The sequence below is a fragment of the Vitis riparia genome, chromosome 1 (assembly GCF_004353265.1).
Source record: "Vitis riparia cultivar Riparia Gloire de Montpellier isolate 1030 chromosome 1, EGFV_Vit.rip_1.0, whole genome shotgun sequence".
NCBI classification, from domain to species: Eukaryota; Viridiplantae; Streptophyta; class Magnoliopsida; order Vitales; family Vitaceae; genus Vitis; species Vitis riparia.
In genome coordinates this window covers 14,786,479-14,801,356 of record NC_048431.1, presented here as the reverse complement: position 1 = coordinate 14,801,356, position 14,878 = coordinate 14,786,479, and the positions used below count along the sequence as shown (strand labels likewise).

At 36.4% G+C, this 14,878-nt stretch overlaps 1 protein-coding gene across 1 annotated transcript; it reads left to right on the top strand.

Annotated features, from left to right (window-relative positions):
* Nucleotides 1-7,011: 7,011 nt before the first annotated feature.
* LOC117916438 (probable protein S-acyltransferase 22) lies at nucleotides 7,012-14,057 on the top strand. Its single transcript, XM_034832467.1, has 9 exons — nucleotides 7,012-7,532; nucleotides 7,627-7,740; nucleotides 9,167-9,577; nucleotides 9,901-9,969; nucleotides 10,052-10,123; nucleotides 10,710-10,838; nucleotides 11,074-11,154; nucleotides 11,458-11,640; nucleotides 12,628-14,057. The coding sequence occupies exons 1-9, from the start codon at nucleotides 7,491-7,493 to the stop codon at nucleotides 13,423-13,425; spliced, it is 1,899 nt and encodes a 632-aa protein (XP_034688358.1). The 5' UTR covers nucleotides 7,012-7,490; the 3' UTR covers nucleotides 13,426-14,057.
* The last annotated feature ends 821 nt before the right edge of the window (nucleotides 14,058-14,878 follow it).

Genomic DNA, 14,878 nt, shown 5'->3' with positions numbered 1-14,878 from the left:
TCCTTTAATATAACCCCTTGTTATTTGTGCAATGCATGCAGTATTATCTTCAAATAATATTGTCGGGTCACCTTTGATAGAGGAGAGTCCACATGATTCCCGAATATGCTAGATCATATATCTTAGCCATATACATTCACGACTTGCTTCATGAATTACTAGTGTTTCTGAATGATTTGATGATGTGGCCACCATTGTTTGTTTGATAGATCGCCATGAAATAGTAGTACCATTGCAATTAAACACATACCATGTTTGTGATCTACGTGGATCTGAAAGATATCCTGCATCTGCATATCCAAGCAATTGTTGCTTTGATTCCCTTGAGTAAAATAAACCCATATCAGTAGTTTCGCGAAGATAACGCAATATATGTTTGATACCATTCCAATGTCTTCGAGTTGGAGCGGAACTGTATCTTGCTAATAAATTGACAGAAAAAGCAATGTCTGGACGTGTACAATTGGTAAGATACATAAGTGCACCAATAGCACTAAGATACGGTACTTCAGGACCAAGTAACTCTTCATCCTTTTCGCAAGGACGAAATGGGTCCTTTTTCACATCAAGTGATCGGACAACCATTGGAGAACTTAAAGGATGCGCTTTATCCATATAAAAACGCTTCAAAACTTTCTTAATGTATGTTGATTGATGTACTAAAACTCCATTTGGGAAATGCTCGATCTGCAGGCCGAGACAAAATTTTGTTTTTCCAAGATTTTTCATCTCAAATTCCTTTTTCAAGTAATTTGTTGTTCTTGTGAGCTCTTCAAGAGTTCCAACAAGATTTAAGTCATCAACATACACTGCAATAATTGCAAATCCGGCTTCTGATTTCTTAATGAAGATGCATGGGCATATAGGGTTATTCACATACCCTTCTTTTAGCAAGTATTCGCTAAGGCGATTGTACCACATGCGTCCAGATTGCTTTAATCCATACAAGGATCGTTGTAACTTGATTGAGTACATGCTACGAGGCTTTGTATTATTTGCTTAAGGCAATTTAAATCCTTCGGGGATTTTCATGTATATATCATTATCCATGGATCCGTATAAATATGCTGTAATAACATCCATGAGACACATATCCAGTCCTTCTGAGACTGCCAAACTAATTAAGAAACGAAATGTGATTGCATCCATGATTGGAGAATACGTTTCCTCGTAGTCAATACCAAGTCTCTGCGAGAAACCTTGTGCTACTAATCGCGCTTTATATCTTATGATCTCATTATTCTCATTGCGCTTTCGTACAAATACCCATTTGTACCCAACAGGCTTTACATCTTCAGGTGTTTGGACTACAGGTCCAAAAACTTCTCGTTTTGTTAATGAGTTTAATTCTGCCTGTATAGCTTCTTTCCATTTTGGCCAATCATTTCTATGTCGACATTCTTCCACATTTCGTGGTTCGGGATCTTCATCATTTATTATGATATCAGAGGCCACTTGGAAAGCAAAAATATTGTTAATAACAATATTATTTCGATCCCATTTTTCTCCCGTTTGTACATAACTTAATGAGATCTCACAATTTTCAGGTACCTGTGCCTCTTTAGGGGCTTCTTGTTCAATATGTGCCTCTTTGGGGGCTTCTTGTTCAATTTGTGCCTCTTCGGGGGCTTTCTGCATTATTTGTGCCTCTTTTAGGGCTATAGATTTATCAATTTTAAACTGATCAGTCATTTTGATGGCCTCTTCTAGAGTGCCAAGTTTTTCTTGGGTTCTCCTCTTCCGGGGAGTTACATCCTTTGAGCCGACAGGTCTACCACGCTTCAGGCGTATCTTAGATTCATTTGTTAATTGTCCTACAAGGATATCAATCCATGCTGGAGTATTTGCAGTCGGGATATGTGACTTTGTCACTTTCTTTGTATCAATGAATGCATCTGGTAATTGATTTGCAAGATTTTGCAAATAAATGATCATTTGAACTTCTATTTCACATTGATTTGTACAAGGATCAAGATGGGTCATAGTAGATGTTTTCCAACTAATTTCTCGTCGTTCTTCAGGAATCGACTTTTCTCCCCCTAATGACGGGAAAACACTCTCATTAAAATGACAATCCGCAAAGCGGGCTGTAAAAACATCGTTTGTCAAAGGTTCAAGATATCTTATGATAGATGGAGAATCAAAACCTACATAAACCCCAAGTCTTCGTTGGGGACCCATTTTAGTGTGTTGTGTAGGTGCAATTGGTACATATACTGCACAACCAAAGATTCGTAAGTGAGAGATATTTGGTTGTTTTCCAAGCACAAGTTGTGAAGGGGAGTATTCATGGTAAGTTGTAGGTCGAATACAGACTAAAGCTGCAGCATGCATAATAGCATGACCCCAGGCGGAAATAGGTAATTTGGTTTTCATTAGTAATGGTCGAGCTATTAACTGGAAATGTTTGATGAAGGATTCTGCTAAACCATTTTGGGTATGAGTATGAGCAACAGGATGCTCAATATTTATCCCTACTGACATGCAATAGTCAATGAATGTTTGAGAAGTAAATTCGCCAGCATTATCAAGACGTATTGTCTTAATTGGATAATCTGGAAATTGTGCTCGTAATCTGATTATTTGTGCAAGGAGTCTAGCAAAGGCTACGTTACGTGTAGAAAGGAGACAAACATGTGACCACCTAGTAGAAGCATCTATTAAGATCATAAAATAACGGAATGGTCCACATGGTGGATGGATAGGCCCACATATGTCCCCATGTATTCTTTCTAAAAAGATTGGTGACTCAGATATGACTTTAGTAAAAGATGGTCTGATTATCAATTTACCTTGTGAGCAGGCAGCACATGAGTATTCATTGGGCGAAAGAATCTTCTGGTTCTTTAGTGGATGCCCATGTGAGTGTTCGATTATTCAACGCATCATTGAAGACCCTGGGTGACCTAGCCTGTCATGCCAAAGGACAAAAACTTTTGGGTCGTTGAACTTCTGGTTCACGACAACATATGATTCAATAGGCTTTATAGTTGTATGATACAACCCAGAGGAGAAAGCCGGGAGTTTTTCCATTATAAGCTTCTGGCCAGATATGATGGAAGTAATATAAAGATATTCTACATTATCTTCATTCATAGTTTCAATATGATATCCATTTCTGCGGATATCTTTAAAACTGAGCAAATTTCTTCTGGATTTGCTAGAATATAACGCATCATTTATATGGAATCTAGTTCCATTTGGCAACATTATGTTTGCTCTTCCAGAGCCTTCAACTAAGTTTGTAGTACCAGATATGGTACTTACATTAGCTTTTATTAATGTCAATTCGAGGAAATATCTTTTATCTCGAAGAATTGTGTGCGTGGTCGCACAGTCCGCGAGACATACATAATCCTCATTCATCTTGAGACCAAATAACACATGGATTTCAGATATAACAAAAAAAAAACAGGGCATAATGTAAATAACAAAGTAAATCAGATGTAAATATAAGACATAATAATGTATTATTTCATATATAAAGTAACATCAATCAATGTTAATTTTTTCATCATTTATCAAATGGTCTGTTTTTTCATTGGGACCTCCAAAGAAATCAATGTCATAGTAGGTTAGGTCCAATCCATCACCATCGGTAAAGTTCATCTCTATCTCTTTTCCTTTAGTTTTTATTGATGCTTGGTAAAGGTCGACCAAATGTTTGGGCGTACAACAGGTACATGACCAATACCCCTTAATACCACATCTATAACAATTATTCTCATGATTCTTAGGAGGTTTGTCTTGTAAACGCTTCCCATTTTCTTGTTTTGCCTCAGTATTGTTCCACTTCTGGTGGTGCAATGAGGCTTTCATTTTCTGAGAATTATTACTATAAGAACCATGGTATCGGGGATTTCTTTCACGACCACGACCACGTCCTCGTCCTCGTCCACGTCCACGAGTTTAGGACGATATTGCATTCACTTCAGGGAATGGTTCAGATCCAGTTGGACGAGACTGGTGATTTCTCATCAAAAGCTCATTATTTTGTTCAGCAACAAGAAGACATGATATTAATTCAGAATATTTTGTAAATCTACGCTCTCGATATTGCTGCTGCAGGAGCACATTCGAGGCATGAAACGTAGTAAAAGTTTTCTCTAACATGTCTTCCTCTGTGATTTTTTCTCCACACAGCTTTAATTGAGAGCTGATTTTGAAAAGTGCAGAGTTGTATTCACTAATAGTTTTAAAATCTTGCAACCTTAGGTGCATCCAATCATATCGAGCTTTTGGGAGAATCACAGTTTTCTGGTGGTCATATCTTTCTTTCAAATTACTCCATAGAGTAAATGGGTCCTTTACCGTAAGATACTCATTTTTTAAACCTTCATGGAGGTGATGGCGAAGGAAAATCAATGCTTTTGCGCGATCCTGCAGGGATGCTTGATTTCCTTGTTTGATCGTAGCTCCAAGGTTCATTGCATCAAAAAGTAATTCAGCATCAAGGATCCAAGATAGATAGTTCTTTCCCGAAATGTCAAGTGCCACAAATTCGAGTTTTGTGATATTCGACATTGTCAAATAACTTCATATATATGACAAAACAATATTATTAAAATCAGTTATAATAACTTGATAGCATTGGTATAACTTTGATTATAAACAAAATCAAATAATTTGTTTATAACTTTTAACAATATGTAACAAAACAAATCAACAATAATATAAATATGTAAAATTTTATTCTATATAAATAACTTCAAGTTTAAGATACGAGAATTACCTTCAGAGCAATTCGTGCTGATAACGTGTTGTAAAACAAAGACAAATATAATGCAAATCAAAGTAGTAGAGATAAAATATATCTTACTTTGATATATAATATGGAAGAAGGAATCAAAGAAGAGAATTGAGAAAGTGAAAGAAAGAGAGAAAGAGAGAGAATGAGAGGAAGAGCTTTCTTTCTTTCTCGGGATGCTTTTACATGGAGGGGTAAGAAGCCTTTTATAGGCTTCTTAATATGAACTCCATTTACTCATCTTTAAGATGAGTAATGAGAGTTCATAATGGCCATCAATATGGTCATTCATTCTTTTCATTTACAACAAAAACAAAATATTATGAATTATTTTGACTTCCATGGAAAGTCATTTTATGTATACTTAATGAATTAAATTATTAATTATATTAAGTGATTAAATTGATTTAATAAACATTATATATCACTTAAAATTAAATTGTTTCATATTTGATCGTATTTACTCCGGTTAATACATTCAAATCTTAAAATTTCTACTTTGAAGCTCGGATAAAAGCACATTATGGATGAAAATTGTTTCTTTATTTAAAAAAAGAAATATAACAAAATTAAGGTGGTGTTTGTTTTTTGGTTGAATGAAAAAAATTAAAATATTTGATTTTTTGTATTCAACTAAATATAACCTCTTAATATTAACCAATATAATTAAATTGAACTTATTAATAACAAGTTTATTTTAGTTATATTGGCTAATATCAATAAGTTCTAACTTAATAATTTTTTTTTTAATTTTTTCTATTCAATAAAAAAATAAATACCACAGGAACGTGGAGAAATTTACTTAATTTGAAACCTTTTGTTAAGTTACAGGAAAAAAATTGTCTTGGGAAGAAAAATTGAGCAGAGTTTAAAAAATGAAAGAAATGTTTTGGGAAGAAAGTTGTGCTTCTCCGAGTGGGAAAAAAAAAACTAGTGCAAGTCTGGAATCAATTTTGATGATAACTCATGACATATTCTAAATGACAAAAGGCTTAGCAAGTAAACAACTAAGAGGACAAAAGATACAAAGCAATACAAATAAAAAAAAGAGGAATTATTTAATCTTCTGCAGCATGGGCCATTTGTTTGTAGTGCCCTGTTGTTTGCGCTTTGACTGAACCTTTTTCTCTTTCTTTTTTTTCTTTATAAACAATTTGAAGCTCCTTTTTTAGGAAAGCAATTTTTTACTTGTCTCTTAAAGGAAGATAATCAATTGCAGAATATGATTAGGAGGAGAAGTGATAAATGTTTCTTTTTTTCCAAAAACAAGGAAAAAGGGGTTCAAAAACAAATTTATTGAGGGAGAGAGATGTTTGGTACCACAGCCTTGGAGCCTGCCAGCAAGCTGCATTATAAAATCCCAAGACACATAGAAGTGGGAATAAGGAGAGTTTGATAAGGCATTGCTGGTTGCTCCTATATATATAAATAAAGAGTAAAGACTGGGTTTTAGAAATTGGGATCTCAACAACTCATATAAATGGTTATAATAGGCATATAGATCCAAGCTTTGTGATCTTCTAGGCCTCAACCACTCCAGTGATTAACAAAACTTCAATATGGTGGGTCTTTTTCTAATGCCTGCGAATACGGGTATGATAGATACATGAGCTTGGACAAGGAAGAAAGTGGCAGGGTGGGGGGACTCTTGTTCATTGTGTTATTCCTTTCTACAACAGATGGGTATTCATGTGCGAAGCATTAACCATACTGGATGGGGTCCTTTCTTTCATAGTCTTGTTTTTTTTTTTCCCTTTCAAAATTAGATGGATGGATGAGACAATAAAACGACGGATGGGAGACGGAAAGACGGTTCTCTCTCTCCTTCACTAAATTCATTGAAGGAAAATTAACATTAATATACAGAAGAATAGCCTAATCTAGGGTGAAAATAACATTATGAATGAAACTAAAAATGTAGTATATCCAAAAGCTCCTTTCCACTTATGGATTAAGGTAGATACTTTTTATTCTGTAAATACAGAAAGGGAAAAACAAAATAGAATGGATGAGGGAAAGGCAAGGGTTGAAGAAAGGGGTGGAATGGGAAAATGGAAAGTGGGGTGGTGAGGGAGTGGTGGTAGCAATTATAAAAGTAAAACCAAACAACTGTCTGTTGCACTGACCTGTGACACATGATTTGCCCATGGAAAAGGGTATCGCTAGAAACAAGAAAAAAGAAAAAGGTGGTTGTATGGTAATTATAGGCTTGAAAAGAAACCCCACACCCTTCTTTCCTCTCCTCTCTCCTCCTCCAGAGCTGACAGGTCTTTGCCTCTGTAAAAAAAAGAAAAAAAAAAAAAGAAAAAAAAAAAGGGGGAAAAATGCCCTCAAGAACCAGAAAACCCCCCACCCAAATCCAAATCCAAAGGCTTTTTTGTTTTGGTCTCACTCCTTCCATGACCTCTCTCCCCAGAGTCTATGATTGAGTGAACCAGACTGTCCATCCTTCCTTCGCCACACCACTATATCACTCTTACCTTCTATTTCCTGCTTTTTTCAGAGCCTTTTCTCTCTACTTTTCTCTCTTTCATAAGACCTTGTGGAAAAAATGTTGCACCCTTTGTTGGGTTGGGTGTTCTACTGTCAACTAGTATTTCCCCATTTTTCCCCAGAAAATGAGGGAAAGTGAAGCAAGTATATGTTAAAAAGGGAAAGAGAAGCAAACCCAAGTTATTTTCTCTTCTTTTTCTTTGCTTTTTTGGTTCTCTTTTCCTTGTAGGTTGAGGCATTCAAGGAGGAAATGAGGAAGCATGGATGGCAGCTCCCCTACCATCCTCTCCAGGTATTTTGAAAAAAAAAAAAAACTCTAATATAATTTTTTGTTCTCCCTTTTGTTGTTTTGAATTTCATTTTGGGTGCTTCTTCTCTATATGCAGGTGGTGGCTGTTGCTGTATTTCTGGCATTGGGATTTGCCTTCTATGTGTTCTTTGCCCCTTTTGTTGGCAAGAAGATGTCTCAGTATGTTGTGATGGGGGTCTACACTCCTCTTGTAAGCTGTTTCCTCTTTTTTCCTTGTCCATTTTTATATGTATTCTGTCTTTGTTTGATGCGTTGAGTTTAGATCTGTGTTTTTTGTTGCTCGTTGGCTTCTGATTCATCTGTTTGTTCATTTAATCAGATAAGCGGGTTCTCTTCCTTTTCTCAGTTTTTATTTATTATTTTTCAAAATCCAGAGATCTTTTCCAGTGAGCCTTAATCTGCGACTTTAGCTGATAAGGGCAAAATGGTTGCTTCTTGCTTGTCTTTTAGCATTTTCCTTTATCTATTAGGCGCCACAGGTTTCAAGCTTTCTGGATTCGGCTTTGGTCCATCAAAAGATTGTATTTTATTCTTTGTTTTGATTTTGAAAAAGTAAATAAGTGTTGATTTTTCTCTGTGCAGCTGAATCCTTACTTCTTTGCCACCCCCTATTAAGACATTGGGCTGTTTGATAAAGTGACTCCTGTACTTTTTTATTAAATCTGTTTGCTTATGAAGGAATAAGTTCATCTGGCAGAGATCCCAATGCCGCTAGCCATCACACCAACTTATACGCTGCCTTGCACATATTTATGGAGCAGAACTTGAAAGACAATTTTGTGTTGAAATTGTTTGAGTTTTAATTTTCAAATCCCAGTTGACTTCCTGATTGCCATTTATTATCAGTCAAGTTTTCCTCTTTGTTTTCTTTGATAATCTTGGAGACTGGAGGGGAAGAAGTGATTTCTTTTTCTTTGTTTGTCTTTTGGTTTTTGGAATATTGTGAAATGTTCAGGATAGTGTCAATGGAATCTGATCAGAAGATAGAAAAAATGTTATTGCAGCTAAAATCAAGATGTGTCAATATCAAGTTCCTCATTTTGTAGAGCACCCTTGTTATTTCACAGAAATATACAACTAGTGGCTTCAAATGTTATGTGCTGTGCATTTTGGATGTACATTGGGAAATATATGTTACAAGGGGACGGTATATCCTCTTGTTCAAGCTTAATCAATAACTTGTCCAAGCAGTGGCTCTAAAACAGTGTGACTCACTCTGTTATAATCATCTTGAATTATTGATACCAGAACACTCAAATTGGATTTTACTGGCTGTTCATCAAAGTGAACTCTTTATTGATACCTGACAATTTGATTGCTTCTCTGGGAGTGAGTGAGAAAGCAGATGTTGATATATTTTGTATTGAGTTCTCTGATAGTCTCATTTCGTAGTGTTTGCATGCAATGAAGATTCTAATTAAAACAACTGAAGATATGCCTAAAACATTTGGGCTCTCTATAGATGAACACATTTGTGGTACATGGTTAAGAATAGTGAATCATGAGAACTTGAAGCACATTCTATTGCTTTTTATTTTGTATATTTAAACTCTTGCCCATTTTGAATGTGTCTTCTTCCCCTAATGGAACTTCAATACATCTCTTTTTCTTCTCAGATTATATGCGTCTTTAGCCTATATGTTTGGTGTGCGGCTGCCGATCCTGCAGACTCAGGAGTCTTCAAGTCCAAAAAATATCTAAAGATTCCAGACAACGGAAAACATAACCGACCCAAGGAATCTAAATTAGGTGGGGAATCAACTTCATCAATAAATGATGCCAATGCTGCAACAACTGGACAGAAGCCTGTGGATGAGGATGTGCTGGGTATGAATGCAACTACAGGCAATCTCACTTCTGAGACTGAAAGAAAGAATGCACCATCCAATCATTCGTCTTGTTTCACGGGTTTATTGGTATTCATTCCTTGTGCTTTCTTATGCAACTGCTCAAGTTCACAAGAAGAATCTTCCGAGCAACAAATGAGCGAAGATGGCATGTTCTATTGCAGTTTGTGTGAAGTGGAGGTGTGCAGAAGCATTTGACATCAACATTCATAATCACATTTGATTTACTTTCTGAAATCCATAATGAAGAAGCTAAATGTTAGCCTGGTGGATCTTATTGAGGTTTAGATGGCATGCACAACCTGGGTGTTCCATTTTATAAAACCACTAAGGATATTTCTTATTTTGTTGAGAAACCTGATTGCATGACCAATCCAACCGACATTTGAGCTGTGCTAACACTTACTGGGCTGGAGTCCATCTCATCACCTATATATAAGTTTTATTTCATGTTTTTTCTTTGTTTATATATGTGGGCAGGTCTGATAATTATTCTGTTGCAGGTTTTCAAGTACAGCAAGCATTGTAGAGTTTGTGACAAATGTGTGGATCATTTTGATCATCACTGCAGGGTATTCCAGATTCTTGATTTGGTTGCAACTTTCAGGATTTTTAAACAATATCTCTAATTATTTTCGATCCATGGTTTTGCAGTGGCTCAACAACTGTATAGGGAAAAAGAACTATAGACAATTTTTTGCACTCATGGTTTCTGCCCTTCTCTTGGTAAGCATAAGCATCTATCCCTTGTCTTAGAATCTTCAGTGGACCTACATCCTTCAAACATTATCTTTTTCTTGAATCAAGTATCGGCCCTCAACTGATTTTGAGTTTGATTAGATCTTGGAGTACCTCTATTCCTGAATCCATCTTGTCCTATCTCTCTCCAGCCTTGTGTAGACATCTCTAGCCTTGCCATTTTGAAAAAATTCTTTGAAATTCTCAAGGAACCCTGAATAGCATCCATCTGGCCTACAATTCTATTAGATGACAGATTACATGCAAATGTTGTGATAAACTTCAAGCCCCAAACTCCCAAGCTATCCTGGAAACTTCAGACTTACTGCAAGGATATCTTTCTCTCTATATTCTACTGCTTGATTTATCTACATTGGCTTCCATATTTCTTTTCATGGACATTTCCTTGTTGGCTTCCCAAATCTGGTATTTACTACTTTCATACCTGCAACTGACATGCCAGAACCTGAAGATCACCTCCAAGAGTAAGCATTTTATTTTCAAGTCATTTTCATTTTAATTGATTATTGACAGGTATATACATGGTTTGTGCACCTTGGGCTTGAGCTTGCAGCTTGTTCTTCAATGGTTGACTGGAATCCTTGTACTGATCTGCTGTTTTCTTGAGCGGAAGAGATTCTCTGTGGATATCACCTCCAAGTTGGGCAGCAGCTTCTCCTTGGTGCCGTTTGTTATTGTGGTGGTGAGTGTTTTATTTCTCTGACTTCCCCCTTTTGAAGAGATTATTTGTTTTCCACTCTGTTGTTTAATTTGCTGAACTGTAACTTATGGTTAAAGAATTATTGAATTGGTAATATGTTTAATCTAACTGTCTGGGTAATCAGTAAGTGATGGGCTTATGTTGATTCAACTTAGCAAATTGGAGACCAGCATGACTCTTGTTTCTTACTAACAAAATTATGCCTACCTTGTAACAGGCAGTGTGCACCATTTTGGCTATGATTGCAACCCTACCACTTGCTCAGCTATTCTTCTTTCACATTCTCCTCATAAAAAAGGTAAGCTTTCAGTCAGTTGTAAATTCTGATCATCTGAATTGCAATTTAGTTTCAAAAATTAATTTAGCAGAACAACGTCTGTCTGCTGTGCTCTTTGTTTTGAGTACTAGGTGGCATATTTTATATTACTACATCCATCTTTTTCATTTTCGTCTTACATTTTTGGAGTCCTGGTAGTTTTGAGGTGGGTTAGTGGTTTTTTCAGTGTTTGGTGTTAGATCACATTCGCTTGCTCCATGAGTTGGGATGACAATGTTAATTGAGTGAGATATGACTTCTGAACCTTTAACTCTTGTGTCACAGGGAATTAGCACATATGATTACATCATAGCTCTAAGAGAGCAGGAGCAACAAGGAGTTGGAGGTCAGCAGAGTCCCCAAATGTCTCCTGCAAGCTCACTTACTGGGTTAAGCAGTGCTAGCTCGTTTACAACTTTCCACCGAGGTGCGTGGTGTACACCTCCACGCTTGTTTCTTGAAGATCAGGTATTCTAATCAATCCACATTTTGTATAGGTGATAAATTGACCTTCTGGTGGAAGCTTATATGTATACTATGTGCATGTTCTGTCCAAAAGTTCTTATGATTTATTGCTAATTAATAAGCTATAGTCAAACAGTGAACCTTATCCTAGAGTGCTTATTGTCTTCCTGTTTCCAACCTTGTAATAGCTATTTTGAACTAGATACAATAATCTAACCAGGTTCATTTTGGCATATTATAAGTGGGACCAAGAGCTGTTGCCAGCTATCCTGCAACACCTAGAGTCATGGGATGTTAAACACTGTATCATGAATAGATTTCACATTTAGATTTCCATAGCTTCTGGATTTGCAGGTTTCTAGTGTAAAATGATGCCGAACCTCTTGTTATGATAGAAAACAATAATATGGTTCACTTTTGCTCTTCTTGTTGTCTCTTGAGGGAATGTGCTAATTTAAGCCAGCGTTCTGACAAAAATAGATAATTTAATTTTACATGCTTAGAAACAAAGAAAAAAAATCATTGCAAATGGCCTAGAAAAATAGATTTGAAATAATTATTTTGATGTGGTTCTTACCTAAACCCATCCAGAAAATTTGCATTGTGAATACAATTATCCTTTTGTCATTATTGGGGGGATCGAATGATGCCGAGGCTATTTAACTGAAGTCTGGTTCTTTGGCATTTGCAATTTTGCTGTGAACCTCAAGGAACCATACCTGACTGCAAAGGGATTCTTCAGTCATTTCTCCAAAAAAATGATGTAGGTCTGTTGTTGAAACACACTTTTCTGGTGAAATGATGATCATGTTCATTGCACCATTGTGTTCGTTGTTATGATTTGATACTGGTGATCGCAATGATCACAGAAAATTCCTATATGAACTTATCCATTAAATTCTGGTGTCAAATCTAATTAAAAAGCTCAATAGCTCAAAATTGTTTGGTATTATTATCTTGATGCTATAGTAATTTCTGGTTTTCATCCAGTTTGATGTGGTTCCTCCAGACACTGGATCAGTTAGTTCATTAGGGAAAAAGGTGGTGGGAGATGAACCAATCAAGAAAAAGAACCCTGGTGCAGTAAAGATTAGTCCATGGACATTAGCTCGTCTAAATGCAGAAGAAGTTTCAAAGGTTGCTGCAGAAGCAAGAAAAAAGTCAAGGATTCTGCAGCCTGTTGCAAGACGGGAAGCACCATTTGGACTAGAAACTGACAGCAGCTTTGGCAGTAGTGGCCGCAGGATGGTGCCAAGGCCTGAGAACAATAGAAGAAGAACTAATAAGCGGGTACGTCTCCCAGTGGAACTACCCCTTGAACCCCTGACAAAGGTTTCAGCAAGAACTGTTGATAACAATAAAAATGATGTGATCACTGAGACATCCACAAGTTTAGCTCCTCTTCAGCTGGAAGCACGGAGTGCTTTCCGAACAAGCCGTGCCATGTCAAGCACTGGTGGGATTGTTGCTTCTTCTCCTGAGAGCAGTTTAGACTCACCTGATCTCCATCCATTTCGGGTCTCATCATCAGGAGCTGAAGAAGCAAGGCGGCTCACAGGTCTATCTGCTGCTGGTGCAGCTGCTCAGAAGGGAATCCCATTGTCTAGGTCAACAAGTGATGGGTATGAAGCATCTGGTGGGGAAGACAGTGATCGAGTTCCTTCCAGGACCGTTCATAGGTTGACAAACTGGAGTAACTTTCTTTTTAACTCTGATCCAGTTGAGAGGGTTGGAACATTGAATGCCTCGGCATCATCAAGTCAGGCTAACATGATGAGAAAGCTTTGAACTGGTGGAATGATTGGATTTGATCACTTGAATATTATGGAGAAAAGTTTAAGATTATTTCATTTGTGTGCCAAGGCATATGGAGAACCAATTTACCATCCTCAACTTTGGTGGATTGACGTGGCAGATGGTTTTGAGATCTTGGAATCAAAGGTCTGACAGAAGACAATGATAGGCTGTAAAGAAATCTTAAAATTCAGGTTTCAGTCATAGAATGTGCTTCGTCTTTTTTTGTTTTTTCAGTTTGAACTTCATTGCGTCTGGTCTTATATTCTTGCTGCCAAAACTTACCAGAAAGCAAGTCTGATGTATTGCTTGAAAAACTCATTTGTCCTCCCTGTGTTGGTTTCTGTTAGAGATGGGTTCATGATGGATGGCTTTGGTTAAACCTCTACTGATGCTTGTTGAGGTCCTGAAGAAAAATTAAGAAACCTTGAGAAAATCCAGTCTACTTCATCTTGTAATTGCTGCTGCTTTTCTGAACCTGTTTGTCACTTGTAATCTTTTACTAAATGATCTGTAGCTCTAGCTTTGTTTTTGGCTCTCAATTGTATTTTTTAACATGGCTCTTCCAACGTTGACGGAAGGAGGCTTTTCTGAGTTGATGATTTGTTTCTTTGGGTTGATGTTTTCTTTCACGCCTATTTGTATTTTGATCATTCTCGTAGCGCAAAATTGTGACGGGAAAGCTTACAATGGAGCTGATATACCATTTCCATTCAAAGCCTGACTGCGCTTTGATTACATCTGGACCCAAAATTGAAGGCAGTGGCGTGGAGGCCGAGGGCCATCTCCGGAACAGCACTACCGAGCATTCGCTGAACCTGGTGCAAGTAGTTTGGTTGGGACTCTGCCTTAACAAATTTCTTGGCATTTGTGCAATCTGGAGACACGGACTCTGCCTACATGCCGTGTGAGAGAGCAGCGGCAGCCTGTTAGGTTGCATGAGAGAGGGAGTCAATGCCAAGGTCATACATCTTCACAAGAGCAGGTGGAAAATTATCAACATGACAATCCAATGAACTCATTATTGTTATCGATGAATAAATAAATCAATAAATAAATGGCATGTGGCAACTAACCGAGCCATATGATTTTTTTTTTTCCTTTGTTTTCTTCCTCCATCATTCCTTTGCTTTTTTTAATGTGTTGTTTTCATGAAAATTTTTTAATTTCAATTTTTTTTTTCACAATTTTATCTTTTCATATTTATTGATTTTAATTTTTTATTGACACTTTAAACATAAAATAATATTATATTATAAATATTTAATGAGAACAAATTTAATATAAAAATAAATACAAAATGAATAAAATTTAGAAATTTAGAACATAAGATTTTTTATATTTCTACTAAATAAAATGTTTATTTATTTTATAAATCTTATTACATTTTCATGTGATTCTATTATATATATATATATATATATTAAAATTTTAAATTTTAATGTGA

Excerpts from the sequence above, each read along its gene's own strand:
- LOC117916438 (XM_034832467.1), top strand. The coding sequence starts at position 7,491 with ATGAGGAAGCATGGATGGCAGCTCCCCTACCATCCTCTCCAG. Across the intron at positions 10,839-11,073 it reads TGCCGTTTGTTATTGTGGTG|GCAGTGTGCACCATTTTGGC; the intron begins GTGAGTGTTTTA and ends ACCTTGTAACAG. Across the intron at positions 11,641-12,627 it reads GCTTGTTTCTTGAAGATCAG|TTTGATGTGGTTCCTCCAGA; the intron begins GTATTCTAATCA and ends GTTTTCATCCAG.